Source organism: Podarcis gaigeae, assembly GCF_964106915.1.
Source record: "Podarcis gaigeae genome assembly, chromosome: 12".
Lineage (NCBI taxonomy): Eukaryota > Metazoa > Chordata > Lepidosauria > Squamata > Lacertidae > Podarcis > Podarcis gaigeae.
This window is the reverse complement of record NC_139688.1, coordinates 38,278,940-38,292,124: the sequence shown is the minus strand read 5'-3', so window position 1 is coordinate 38,292,124 and position 13,185 is coordinate 38,278,940. Positions and strand designations below refer to the sequence as shown.

The 13,185-nt window shown below is 41.4% G+C and overlaps 1 protein-coding gene across 2 annotated transcripts in view; it reads right to left on the bottom strand.

Moving 5' to 3' along the window:
- The window catches only part of CHN2 (chimerin 2), a 146,952-nt gene that overhangs the window by 12,627 nt on the left and 121,140 nt on the right, over positions 1 to 13,185 (bottom strand). For both annotated transcript variants that reach the window (XM_083705989.1, XM_083705990.1), the window contains 2 exons: positions 12,425 to 12,502; positions 1,918 to 2,002 (listed from right to left, as the gene is read on the bottom strand). In XM_083705989.1, the coding sequence (XP_083562115.1) occupies positions 1,918 to 2,002; positions 12,425 to 12,502 (163 nt within the window). The remainder of the gene's footprint in view (positions 1 to 1,917; positions 2,003 to 12,424; positions 12,503 to 13,185) is intronic.

Below are 13,185 nucleotides of genomic sequence, written 5' to 3'. Positions count from 1 at the left end.
ATTTGCTAGAAAACTGGATTTATTGCTCTTTCATTGGAACACGTGAAGTAATAATAAAAGTGTGTCTCTATGCATGTGCAGAGTCAACTACCCATACAAATGACTAATCAGAGCTTGCCTCATTCATTAAGCAGGGCTTCAAACACCGAGATTAGGGATTCTAGGCAGGCTTAGACTTCTGCACTTCTTATAAAAATTAACTCTCACAAGTACACAGTGTGATTCAGAATCATCACTGTCCCTTTCAGCCATCAACATAAAGTATTCTTGACTCCACTGCTAAACATCAACAGTTTCTTCCCTTGCAATATTTGATACCCACAGGTAAAGGACCTCTGTGCCTTTAACTACAGTAAATCTGTTTGGTTTATTGGGCTCGTTCAGACAGAAACCAACTGCATAATACAGTATTGTTCAGTGAAATCTAAACAAACCCAGCCAGCTGTACTTAAGATACTCCCTTTAGGGTTTTTTTTAGTTCTTGCTAAACATTTCCTGTGTAGTTAAAAACTTGTTTGTCTGCTTAGAGTTAAATATTGGTAACCTAATGAAGCAGAAAGTTAAGCTTTGGACTAAATAAACATACTTTTTTCCACAGGTTAAATACTTAGAGAATGAAAACAAATCCAGCCAGACATATTATGTTTAAACGTACAGTTATTATAAGAATAATTAGTTACATGTCGACTCAACCTCTTGTGTTAATTGTCCAAAGGGAATCTGCAAGCTTAAAGGGATTGGCAATGACCCTGAAGTCACACAGGTCTCCTGTGTTTAGCATGGACATGTCAGCCACAGAGACCTGTGTATAGCTCTTTATAGGGGCTAAAACGATTGGACATGCTGACTGGGGCTGATGGGAGTTTGTAGTCAAGTTACAGTGTTGTTGGCAAGAGCCCATACCTGCTTAAGTATGACAACTGACAAGAAAATACCATGGAACGGTCATTTAAGTCATATAATTATATTGTGTATGGTTGACCGAGAAAAAAAACCAGCTTTAGGCACCGTAATATAAAATGGCAGTATGATGTCCCCACCACAAGCCCAAGAGCTCTGGGGCACAACAGATCTTCCCCACCTAACTCACCATACCCTATGGCATGTTAAATTGCAACTGTGCCTGTTTTCTGGGTCGCACATTTATAGAACTACACCAGCTAATTCAGCCGTGGCTGTCTATCAAGCTTCATCAACCCACGACAATATGTCCATTAGTCAAGAGGGACAGGAGTTGCAGTCCCCACAATATCTGGAGGACCATGACCCATGAATCAGCAGGCATTATTTTTTGACTTCACATGAAAGCTATGATTACCTATTTCTTTATATCGGATCTCTGTTAAAGGCTCAGAACATACACCGTTAAGATTCCTCTGGACAGTTAACAACCCCGTTGGCAATTGGTAGCTAACATATATTAAATGCCAACAACCAATAACAGCAATATGACTAGTACCCATTAACGATAGGTCAGTGAGGTTAGAAATGGAGTCCAGTCCAGTCCAGTTGAGCAGTTTAGTTGCCGGACTATCAGCTCCATTATAATCCCCCAGAAGGCTCAAGAGTTACTCATATATTTTAAGCTTGGAATTCAAATTTTAGCCAGGATTTCCCATAGCAAAAGTTCCACTCTTTCCCAGCTTTAAACTTCATTAAGGAAAAGAAAAAAAAGAGACACCAGTAGTTAACTTCATTGAGTGAAAAGGAGACATCCACTTTAAACCAGTTACTATTCTTCTTCTTATTATTATTATTAAGTGTGTCTGTGTGTGCATTGCTCTAAAAGAGCATTAAACTGTAGAACGCTTTGTCTAATTTAGGAGGGCATTGTCACTCTGCATCGCCCCTTGAAAGAGATTTACAGTTTTGTTTTTCAGGGGTTAAGGGCCTGGTCAATAAGATTTTTAAGATTACCTGAGCATCTGACTCCCTGAGCAATGAGTCCCCACATGAAGTTGGCACAGTATTCACACCAATGTGGACCTCGGAACGTGTGGACCTGTAATACAGAATGGAAAGCAGTCCAGGGTCATTGGGAGGCAGATGGCCTGACAGATGGAACAAGCAGAAGAAAGAGATAAGCAACAAACGACTCAGTTAAAAGAACAAGTCTTCCTCACTGACAGCTGCATCCCAAATACTGAGGGTAGTAAGACGCCTGGGGAAAAGAAAACTGCCTTTGGTCTCAGGGTCCTCTTCATTTCGCAAGGCAAAACAAACAAAACCTAATCACACTGGAGGGCATTGAAATCAATCTATGTAACTCTTTTAATGGGTTTATTGTTTCTCATATGCCAGGGGTGGCCAACTCCCAAAGAGACTGCGATCTACGCAGAGTTAAAAACTGGCAGTGATCTACCCCCGTTTTTTAGGGATTCAGGTCAAAGTTGCTGAGCTTTTTTTAGGAGAGCCAGAGTTCTTGAGCTCTTTTGGTTGGGGGGGGAGCCAGTGATCTACCAGTGATCTACCACAGATGTCCAGTGATCTACCAGTAGATCACGATCTACCCGTTGGACATGCCTGGTACAACATGAATTTCCTTGGAAACTTACCATCTTTGGGATTTGGTGCATTTTCTTTAGTGACCTGATGCCTAGTTATTCCAAATTTGGGGGTCTGCTTTTTTGTGCTTTTAGTTCCCAATATTGCAATTTGAAAGCTAATTCCTTAATACCATCAAAGCTTATTAGAAACAAAGACTATGCCTGTCATATGCTAGTGAAGTGCAAAGTGAAAGTGTCAGTACTAAAGCACGTGCTTCGCATGCAAAAGGTCCCAGGTTTCATCCCTGGCATTGGCAGGTAGGAAAGCATCCTTTGTCCGAGACCCTGGAGAGACACGGCCAGTGCAGAGGACAATATGCTGAACTCAGAACAAGGCAGTTTCATATGGCCACCTGTTTGTAGCCTCATACTAAAAACATAAGGTGAAAGTAATTCTAGTGCGACTGGCTGGCATGTTACAGCCACTTTGTAGATGACATTTTAAATGTCTGTGTATGGTTGCTGTCCAGTCGTGACCGACTCTGGCGTTGCTGCGCTCATCTCGCTTTATTGGCCAAGGGAGCCGGCGTACAGCTTCCGGGTCATGTGGCCAGCATGACTAAGCCGCTTCTGGCGAACCAGAGCAGTGCATGGAAATGCAGTTTACCTTCCCGCCAGAGCAGTACCTATTTATCTACTTGCACTTTGATGTGTTTTCGAACTGCTAGGTTGGTAGGAGTAGGGACCGAACAACGAGAGCTCACACCATCGCGGGGATTCGAACCGCCGACCTTCTGATCGGCAAATCCTAGGCTCTGTGGTTTAACCGACAGCGCCACCCATGTCCAAAGTGCCACTCATCACAACTAAACTAGGCCATCTTGTAGAAAGGTTCTGGTCCAGTTTGCTCTCTTGTTGCTCTCTCTCCTCTCTCTCTCTCTCTCTCTCTCTCTCTCTGTCTTTTAACTTAGTGCAGCATTTGGTGTAGTTTTCCCCATGAACAGTATGAAATATACTGTTGTAGAGTTCAAAGATGGTAGAATGGAAAACAGTATATTTCATGTGGTGGCTGCAACATGTAGAAATCTATCTCTTACTTGCTTAAAATGGTTGTGATCTGGACCATATGGGCAGAGGTTTTCCATCTTTATGGGAAACCCATATACTGGCATTCTCTTCCATGCATACCAAAGACTTATTTCTCAGGGAAAATATAAGGGATGTCTCTGAGCCCAGGCTCTCTGGGTGGCAGCACTGTGTGTTTCAGATTGTGGTGCCAGGCTGCAGATTGGACTGAAAACTCTTTTAGTAAAAGAAACAATTCGCTGAATTGTAGAGGACCTTTTGAAGCAGCCCATTAAAGACAAAACAAAAGGGCAAGGTTCTGAAAACTCTGCATCCGTTAATCACACATTAGAACAAGAATCTGGTAATTTCTTCCTGCTTCCTAACAGCATACATTCTTCCTGCTTGACTTCCAGGAGGGCTTTCTGGCATCTTCTTGAGGACAATGTTTGGACAAAATCTAAAAGGGTGTAACCGATGTATGAGAGGATCCTGACACATTTCAAACCTTAAGTTCCATCTCAGGAAAGTAATATTTGTGCAAAAGCAGATTTGCTTCCTTGGAATGTGAACACTAAAAAAGAAGCTCTTTTCTTAAGAGTCTCCATGACCAGACAATAGGGTCATCTTTGTAGAAAAAAAAATTCCCTTGGGGAATAGCTGAAGAACAAAAATGCATTGAGATTCCTCCATAAATATTGGTTTGGACCATTTTTACTTTTCTCGTGGGTCTGCTCTATTAGTGCCACCCTTCTCTGTTGTTTCAGGACAGCACTTGATAATTTATGTAAGTTTCATCTAATTTTCAATATTTAATTAGTCATAATGGATCATAATTAGAATGTAACTGTTGCATGAACCTTTGTATAATTAACACACATCACAATCACTAAACAAAAGGGATCATTGACTCAAAAGGAATAACGAGAGGTTTGTGTAGACGCTGTAGGCAATTACAGACTTTTGCATGTTTGAGTCAACTACAGGCACAGGCAAACTATTTTTGTCTCCTTCTCCTCTCCAAGTTAAATAAGTAAACTTGTTTTATGGAGACCACCAAAATCTAAACAGATCCCTATTGAAAGAAAAATACAGTATGTGCCATTTTGCTACCAATCTCCATACAAGCCGTGACAATGAACAGCATAAGATAGATGAAAAGACTATTTTACAGAAAATGCTAGTCTCAAATCCTGTATTAATGAAGCAAATGAACACAGAAATCTTTTGAAATCTGAAACATGGTCACGATGTACAAAATTTTAAGACCAGTTTCTCTCAGTTTCTTCTGGATGATCCAGGAGTTGGTTCAGCCAACGTGGCCTTTACACACGAGTCTTATCATGATCTGGAAGTCTGAAGCAGCTCAAGTAATGTAGGCGTATCAGAGGTAGGGATCAAAGATGATACCAGCATTGCAGTTGCATATTTTGACATTTTTCAGAGAAATGTAATGTATAATTAGTTTGAAGTTTGGCAAGTGTTGGAAATGTGGTGTGCTACTAAGACGTTCCAAGCCCTTCCAATCATGTGTGTACTGATGAAAATATACTTGGATAGTTAGGGAGAACAGAGCAAAACGCTACTCATTTTTTGCAAAGATTAAAGCTATGTTTGTTCAATTTTTGCACCGTCCGCTAAAAAGACATCAGGATTGTTATCCAAAATTTAGTGGAGTTAAATATGCTGTTTGATTGACCCATTGAATCTACAGATATGGGTCCAAGATGAGAGAAGGAGATGGGAAGAGTGGGAATTTTTTTTTGTTCAGCTTCACAATGACCCATTTCATGCGGAATGCTAAGTCAAACCATGAATAAGCAAACTTGCGGGCTCCCAGAGAGATCACACATGCTTCGCTCCCCTTTCTGTCATTCTGCTGCTGTGCTGTGTTGAGCTAAGCAGTGGTTTGGCTTAGTGTGTCTTCCAAACCCAGGCTTGTGGTTTAGATCTACCAGGCAAACCACAAGCTGGAAAAATGATGGGGCGAATCTTAGTTGCATGGTTTGTCTTGGAGAGCTAAACCAGGGCCTTGGGTTTGGAAGGCACACTAAGTCAAACCATGGCTCAGCAAGACACGGCTCAGCAGCAGAACGACTGGAGCAGGAGCAAAGCAGTTTCAATCTTCTCATTAGGAGCCTTCACATTTGCACATTCATGCTAAGCCACGAATTGGCTTAGGGTTATGTGCAGATGAGGTCAGTGAAAGTACTAACCAAAATGTTTATCGAAGTTAAATGCATTTGAGTTCATTATTAAAACCGTAGTTTCCTAATCTCCTTAAGCTGCTCCTTAAGTGACAGGGATATTTTAGGTCTGCTTGTGACATCACACAGAATAGTAATTTTGCTGGAGATTATTTAGCTAACTGCAGCTGATTATTTTAGAAAAGAGGGGGTGCTCATGAGAATCTCCCCCTCCCTTCTTGGCCCCACTGCTGCACATAAGCCCTGCGGTGCTTCCCTAATAGTTTCTGCCACCACCCCTTTTCCTAAGGTCACTTTCAGCCCCCCAAAAGGGGGAAAGTGTGGATGCCCAATTAACTATTAGACCTAGGAAGATCTAGCCTGGAGATGGTGTGAGGGGACAAAACTGCAAGAGCAACCCAGCTTTTAAATACCCTTTCATGGCCTCTGGTTCTTTCTGACCAATAAAACCCACATTCGGGTATGCCGCATTTTCCAGGCAGACATCCTAACTACCCTTGTGCATTTGAATAGAACTAGCAGGAGATACATGATTGCATGGCTTAGAGCAGGCATAGGCAAACTCCGGCCCTCCAGATGTTTTGAGACTACAATTCCTATCATCCCTGACCACTGGTCCTGTTATCTAGGGATCATGGGAGTTGTAATTCCAAAACATCTGGAGGGCCTGGCTTAGAGCAGGGGTAGTCAACCTTTTATACCTACTGCCCAATAATGCATCTTTCTTGATGGTAAAATGTCCTTACCGCCCACTAGTGCTCGATGGAAGGAGGATTCAGCCTGTGCCATAGAACCCCCTACTGCCCACCTAGAATCCTGAAACGCCCACTAGTGGGCTGTAGGGACCAGGTTGACAACCCCTGGCTTAGAGAAAGGGGGGGGGGCGGTGACCAGGGGTTTTGTGTGTGACAATTATTTCCTTTTCTCCTTTGTATTATCCGGAAAGCAAAGTTCTTATTCATTTGATGCCTACAATGTGAAGTGTGGATTCAGTTCTCATAGACTGAAAATTTGTAAAACAAGCAATAAGCACATGCTTTTCATGCAAAAGATCTCACATTCAATCCCTGGCATCTCCAGGAATTAACAGGAATGTCTGAAATAATGGAAAGCCACTGCCAGTGTCAGTAATACTATGTCAGCAAGACCAATGGTCTGATTCAGCATAAGGCAGCTTTTTGTGTTTCTTTTACAAAAGGTTCAGTGGACAGAATGGAGAGCCAGGGAAGAAGAAAGCACCTAGCAAGTTCCTTGTCAAATCAGAAAGTTAGCTAAAATTGTTGGTTTTTAAGTACAGAAGGAAGTAAAGGGGAAAAGCTTCTCCAGGCAATCAAAAGCCTTCTCTATGTGTAATGATCAAACAGCTAGCATACAATTGCGATGCTTGCAATAATTAACATTTTTTGAAGTTCTCCAGGCACTGTCTGTGATATAGTGGTCTGTGACAAAGCCATTTTAATCACAGTTGACAGATGAACTAATAATATTGTTGCATCTATGAGCAAAGAGAGAGGTGTGGTATCTTAGCATCATGGATATTTTCAAGAAAGATATGACATGCTTTGAAAGTACCACTCATTCAATCTGTCTACAGCAGGGCTAGTCAACCTTTTTCTACCTACCGTCCACTAATGCATCTTTCTTGATGGTAAAATTTCCTTACCGCCTACCAGTGCTTGATAGAAGGAGGATTCAGCTTGTGCCACAGAACCCCCTACTGCCCACCTAGAATCCTGAAACGCCCACTAGTGGGCGGTAGGGACCAGGTTGACAACCCCTGGTCTACAGTCACCTTGGGTCAGATTATTTAGTCTTCTCTCCAGTCCAGACATAGCTTTGCTATTTCATCTGCTGTTTGTGAGAATTGTTTAGTGCTATACAACAGTAAAGCAATTATCACATTAACAAAATAAACAATTATCATTGTATAACATGTGGTGACCCTTAGCTTGGTAGTAGATTTTCTTGCATCTTTCTGAGTCTTTAGTTCTTTTGTGTGAAAATGAGAAAGGTCAAATGAAAGCTTGTGTTGAGTTCTGTAACCTTGAGAGCCTGGTATTTTGTCCACTGAAAGCAAAGTTTCCATTAATTAATTAATTAATTAGAATCCATGTTCCAGTTTTTACATGACAACACTCTTTCTCTAGAACAATTTATTAACTCATCTAAAACAACATTAACAGTATGATGAGTCTATTGTTCATTCCTGGTTCATTCATAGCCTAATAATTAAAAGAGCAATTATTTTGCTCAAGGAATGCAAGTCCAACAACTTCTTTTACTACATCCCTCTCATGTTCATCTATGATTCTGTTTTCCCTTCTGTGGGATCAGAGTAAATATAAACTTGCATAAGATGGACTTGATTTTATGTTCTAGATTTGGACTAAATTTGCAAACAAATGATAGCACAGCATTTTAAAAAGCTTTGGTTTGACAGCTTGATTTTGTAGAATCTGTTAGTGTCAGAAAATGAACTCAGAGCAAGTTTCAGCCCAATCAAAGGAAGTTATGTAGGCATACACTTTTTAATTGCAATTTAAAAAAACAAACCACACACACAAATGGGTACCAGAAGATCTAGACTCACATTTGCTAAACTTACTTATTGAACATATTGAGTTCTTGCAACCCGAGAGGGAATAAAGTTGCAAGTGAATACTTTTTATTGTGATTATTTGACGACAGCATACGCCAAACATTTTGATGAACTTCTATGCCGTTAACACACTCTTCTTACATGCATTCAGTTCTGTAGAATATTATCCTAACCTGTTCTATAACAAGTGGCCGGGATAAGAGCATAAGAAGACCCTGCTGGATCAGGCCAATGGTTCATTTTAGTTATAATTTTATTTATTATTTAGTTCAACTTCCTGTCTTCACAGTGGCCAACCAGATGCCTGTGAGAAACCCGTAAGTAGGACCTAAGCACAACAGAAGTCTCCTCTCATGTGGTTTCTATCAACTGGTATTCAGAACCACACTGCTTCTGACTAGTAGCTACTGATATTGTCTAACCACCTTTTAAAGTCATCCAACTTGGTGGCCATCACTGCCTCCAGAGGGAGTTCCATAGTTTAAATTATGAGCTGCATGAAGAAGAACTATCTTTTATCTGTTCTGAATATTCTAATATTCAGCTTCATAGAATGTTCATGAGTTCTGCTGTTATGAGAACGTTTTGCCTTTTATGATGTCTATGGCATAATGTGCTACTTAAATCAACTTTTGTAGTGTCATGAGACAATCACGGGAGAGCTAGCTTTTAGGTCCATTTTTATCCCTGCCATTGCTAAATTAAGATAAAGCATGAAAACTATTTTAACTTATTGTGAGATTTACACAAACATGAGCTTAGAATCCCGTCACGATAGGCGTGCTATCTGAAGAACTACATACAGATTACTCAAGAGTTCTTTCAAAACAGCTACAATCCTGCCAATGCTATTCAACAGCAAATGAGGCATGGAGGCTTAATACAGCCATGTTCCCAAAGAGCCAATAGGAAGAATATTCTGAAAATGGCTCCATGGATGCGCTGCATTGGAAAAGGAACCAATTGTATGGGGCCCATTAGTGTATGCATTATTTCATTCACCTGGGAAGAGATAGGCAGAAGGCTTCTTCCATGTGTGTAGTGTGACCCTGGCTAGATCAGGGTAAATAGGCTTTTTCTAATAGGAGCTGGTGATCGGTATAGTTTTCAAATGCACCTATTTATATGGCTGTAACCACAGCTTTTGACCAAAGAGAATGGCCATAGATTGGGTATTCATGGTGTTAAAATGGCAGCCTTGTCCTTATCTAGAGGTCAGGCTTGGTGTCAGTCATTAAACTACTGCAATGTCAGATGTGACAAAAGTGGTCCCTACCAGGGACAGAAGCTCAGGATGTGTGTGTGTGCGCGCGCAAAAATCACTGTATCAGACTATGGAGTGTATAATGTAAACGTATGGGGCGATGAAACACTGCTGTCACAGCAAGATCAAACACAAGAGAAGCTTCCTGTCCTTCTTGCACTGTGGCATAAAGTTGTTTTTTTTTTTTGTGTGGATGGAGGGGGAACCGATATAGCTCCTTGCCAAGGGCGCAAGGGACCCCAGGTAAGCCTCTGTGCAAGGTATTCTAGGTAGGGCTGTCCCTGAAGACAGGTTGGAATCTCTAAATAGCCCAAAATGCTGCCACCAGGAGTTTGGCTGGAGCCAGAAGACAAGGGCATATTACTCCAATCCTTCACTAAGTGAACACATTACCAATTTGTTTCGAGGCTTGGCTTGGGAGTGTTGGCATTGAGCTTTAAAGCCCTCAATGTCCTGGGCAGCTGGGTATCTACAGAATTGTCTCCTTCCATATGAATATGCTCAAGAACTCTTAGTCCACTACTGAAGTTCTTGCCTGTGTCGCCTTTGTTATCCATGGTGCAATGGGAGGGCTGGTGACAGAGGGCCTTCTCTCTTGGAGTGCCCAGACTGTGGAAGAATCTTCCTGGGAAGCCACAATCCATCACTGTCCACTGACACTCTTATTTTGGCATACCTTTAATTAAACATTCACTCTCATTTTAATTTTAAGCTGCTACTGATTTCTTTTTAAATTGCTGTTTAGTTATACTTGTGATTATGTTGTTTTATTAACTGTGAACTGTCCTGCATGCACTCCTCTTAAAAGGTTGGCTATAAATCATGGTGATAAATAACAAATAAGGTATTTTACTAATGCATTATATCTTTTTTGTTGGCCGGCTGACATTTTCAAAGTACTTCTTATAACCCATACTGAGATTTATTTATTTTTTAAAAACCCAGTTTCAAGTCATGCATTTAAAGTTTTGAAAAGAGAATCATATGATTTACCAAGTTAGATTATAGCCCTTTTCAAACAGGAAGCAAGAGGGCATGAAAAACAGCTAGAGTGAGCAAATAAAAGGTTCTGGGCACACATCCAGTTTTAAATCAAAGACCAAACAAGGGGAATTTTGAAGAGGAAAGAAAGAATGTATAGGTCAACGTGGAAAATATGCCCCAAGTCATGAGAAAATATTTTTTTCTGGCTAAAGTGAAACCATTTTTCATCTAAAATGATGATTATGGGGAATCTGCGGGCATTAAAGATGCTTTAAACAACAAAGGAGAGCCCCCTTTCCCCCTTTGGAATGGTCCAGAAATATATTTGGGGGATATTTCTAAGATAACCTAGATCTTATTTCTAAGTGATTTTATATAGTGCATGAAAAGAGAAACTCACATTAAAGGAGTATAAAAACAGTGTAAGTGTACAAAGCATACATACAATAATTCCTTTTCCCTTTTTTTGCATTGGGAGGTGACAGACTAGTTAATACATTTGAAAAGTACTATTTCAGCATGTATGACATATGCACTCATCAGATGTCTGTGCTCTAGTTTGTGCTCTAGTTTACTCTGCAAGAGCTGCCATCTGTCCCTCAAGGAAGACTGTAGTTTCAACCCTCCCCCACCTGGGAATAGATCCTTGATTCTCTTTTGTGAATTCCCCCTAGCAACTGCTAGAGATGGGCTTGTTTACAGATAGTAGTAAAAGACAACCTAAACTTCCTAGCAAAGCAAGCACCAGACAGAACATGTGCCCAAGGCCTTATGAATAAAAATCATTGTTCTCCATTCCCAGTAAACATCAAACAGGAGTTTGGAGATTTTGAACTGTGATAACGGGAGTGTGTCTCAGCCTGGAACAAATGCAGCTCTTCCCACAAAAAAAAAAGACATTGAACAAGATGCCGGGAAGCCAAGTTTCTAAAGATGAGTCACCTCTTCTATGTACGTATACCCTCTCAAACACTGTCTGAGGGATGGAAAGACTCTCTAGATATAAACCTATACTGTAAAACTTCAGCTGTTGACGCTTCACTCCAAGAATGCTTCCTTGGCACATTGACCCACCAAAAGAGATTAGACAATGCCCTCACACCACTCTGGTTAGGTGCTGGAGCTGCTGTAGTCGACTTTGTGGTTGATTAACGTTAAGAATGAGCTTCACAGGCAAAATTTAAGATTGGGCAAACACATTTTTATCCATTTCAGAGACAGCTTGATGAGAACTGCCACAGAGGAATTGTGAATCCAGTGAGCTGGTTTAAAAGCATAAGGACTGCTGTCCTGTGTCTTGCTCTACCCATGTTTACTTGTAACAGATCCAGCGCTTTTCTTATAAGACTTAATGGTGTGGTTCCTATACATGTCAGAAAAGACGCACCGATTTCTCAGGAAAATGCGTATAGAATTGCAGCCTGAGTTACATGTACATACACTTTGGTTTGCCACCCCCATTGCTTTAAATGAGATTTAAGTTAGTTTTATCAGGAACACAACCCATATTTTTATTCCAGCAAGGTCCAGTGAGCTTGTTTTGAGTATTAAGCCTGTCTGTCTGTCTGTCTTTCTTTGTTCCTTCCTTCCTTCCTTCCTTCCTTCCTTCCTTCCTTCCTTCCTTCCTTCCTTCCTTCCCAAGAAGCCCCTTGGTTGTATCACAAGTTTTATTCTCTTAACGCTTCTTTAGTACTGCTTAAAACCAATCAATATTACCTTTCTAAGAGAGAAATATAGATAAAAACGACACACACACAGAGCGTAGTGACAATATAAGCAAAAACACAAGTAAAAAAACACATACACAAGGTGTTCTTACCTTAAAATTGTGTGCTTTTTCATAGTTGAAATGGTTGTCGTTTTGCGTTAACGCCGCTCTTCGGACCAAAGAGGTGATCTGTGAATAGGCAAAGAGTTTGAGAGGTTGCCATAAGAGCGCTCCCTTGACTCCCATTTTCACCCCCAAAGCCACTGCCAGCAGCTCCTGGCGGTTCCTTCCCCGTTTAGATTTGTGAACCACGGCGGCGCAGGCTTTCTCATTTTCAAGCCACAACTCCTCTGCAAACATGGTGCAGCTGGGATCCCAGAGATTCTCCCTGTCTTCTTCTTTTTCTTCTCCTCCTCCTCCTTCCTCAGAGGCCGGGAGGCTGACTGCTGTCAGGTTTGTCCAACTGCTTCTAATGTTGGACAGCAGATTCGAAGCAGCTGCAGCAGCCCATTCTGCCGAGACCTCTGGCATGTGACTTGAATGGGCTGTCTTGTGTGATGGAAGGAGCTTCTGCATCTGAATGAGTAACGGGTCTGCTTTGTGATACTTCTCTTTAAAGCAGACGTGTGCCTGAAACAATAGCCTGGATTCATGCAGTGAAGCGACTCCCCTCCTCCTTCTCGCCTCCAGCAGCAGCAGTAGAAAGAAGTACAGGCAGCCGGGGAAGCTTCACAGATTCACACTACAACACATTTCAAAGGAGAGATCGCTTCTACTTGGGAGAATCCCCCTCCCTCCTTTCATAAACGACTCCTGCCTCCAATTGCACTCAGAGCTGGGGACTTGTGTGCTATTCCAATACAAACACCGGC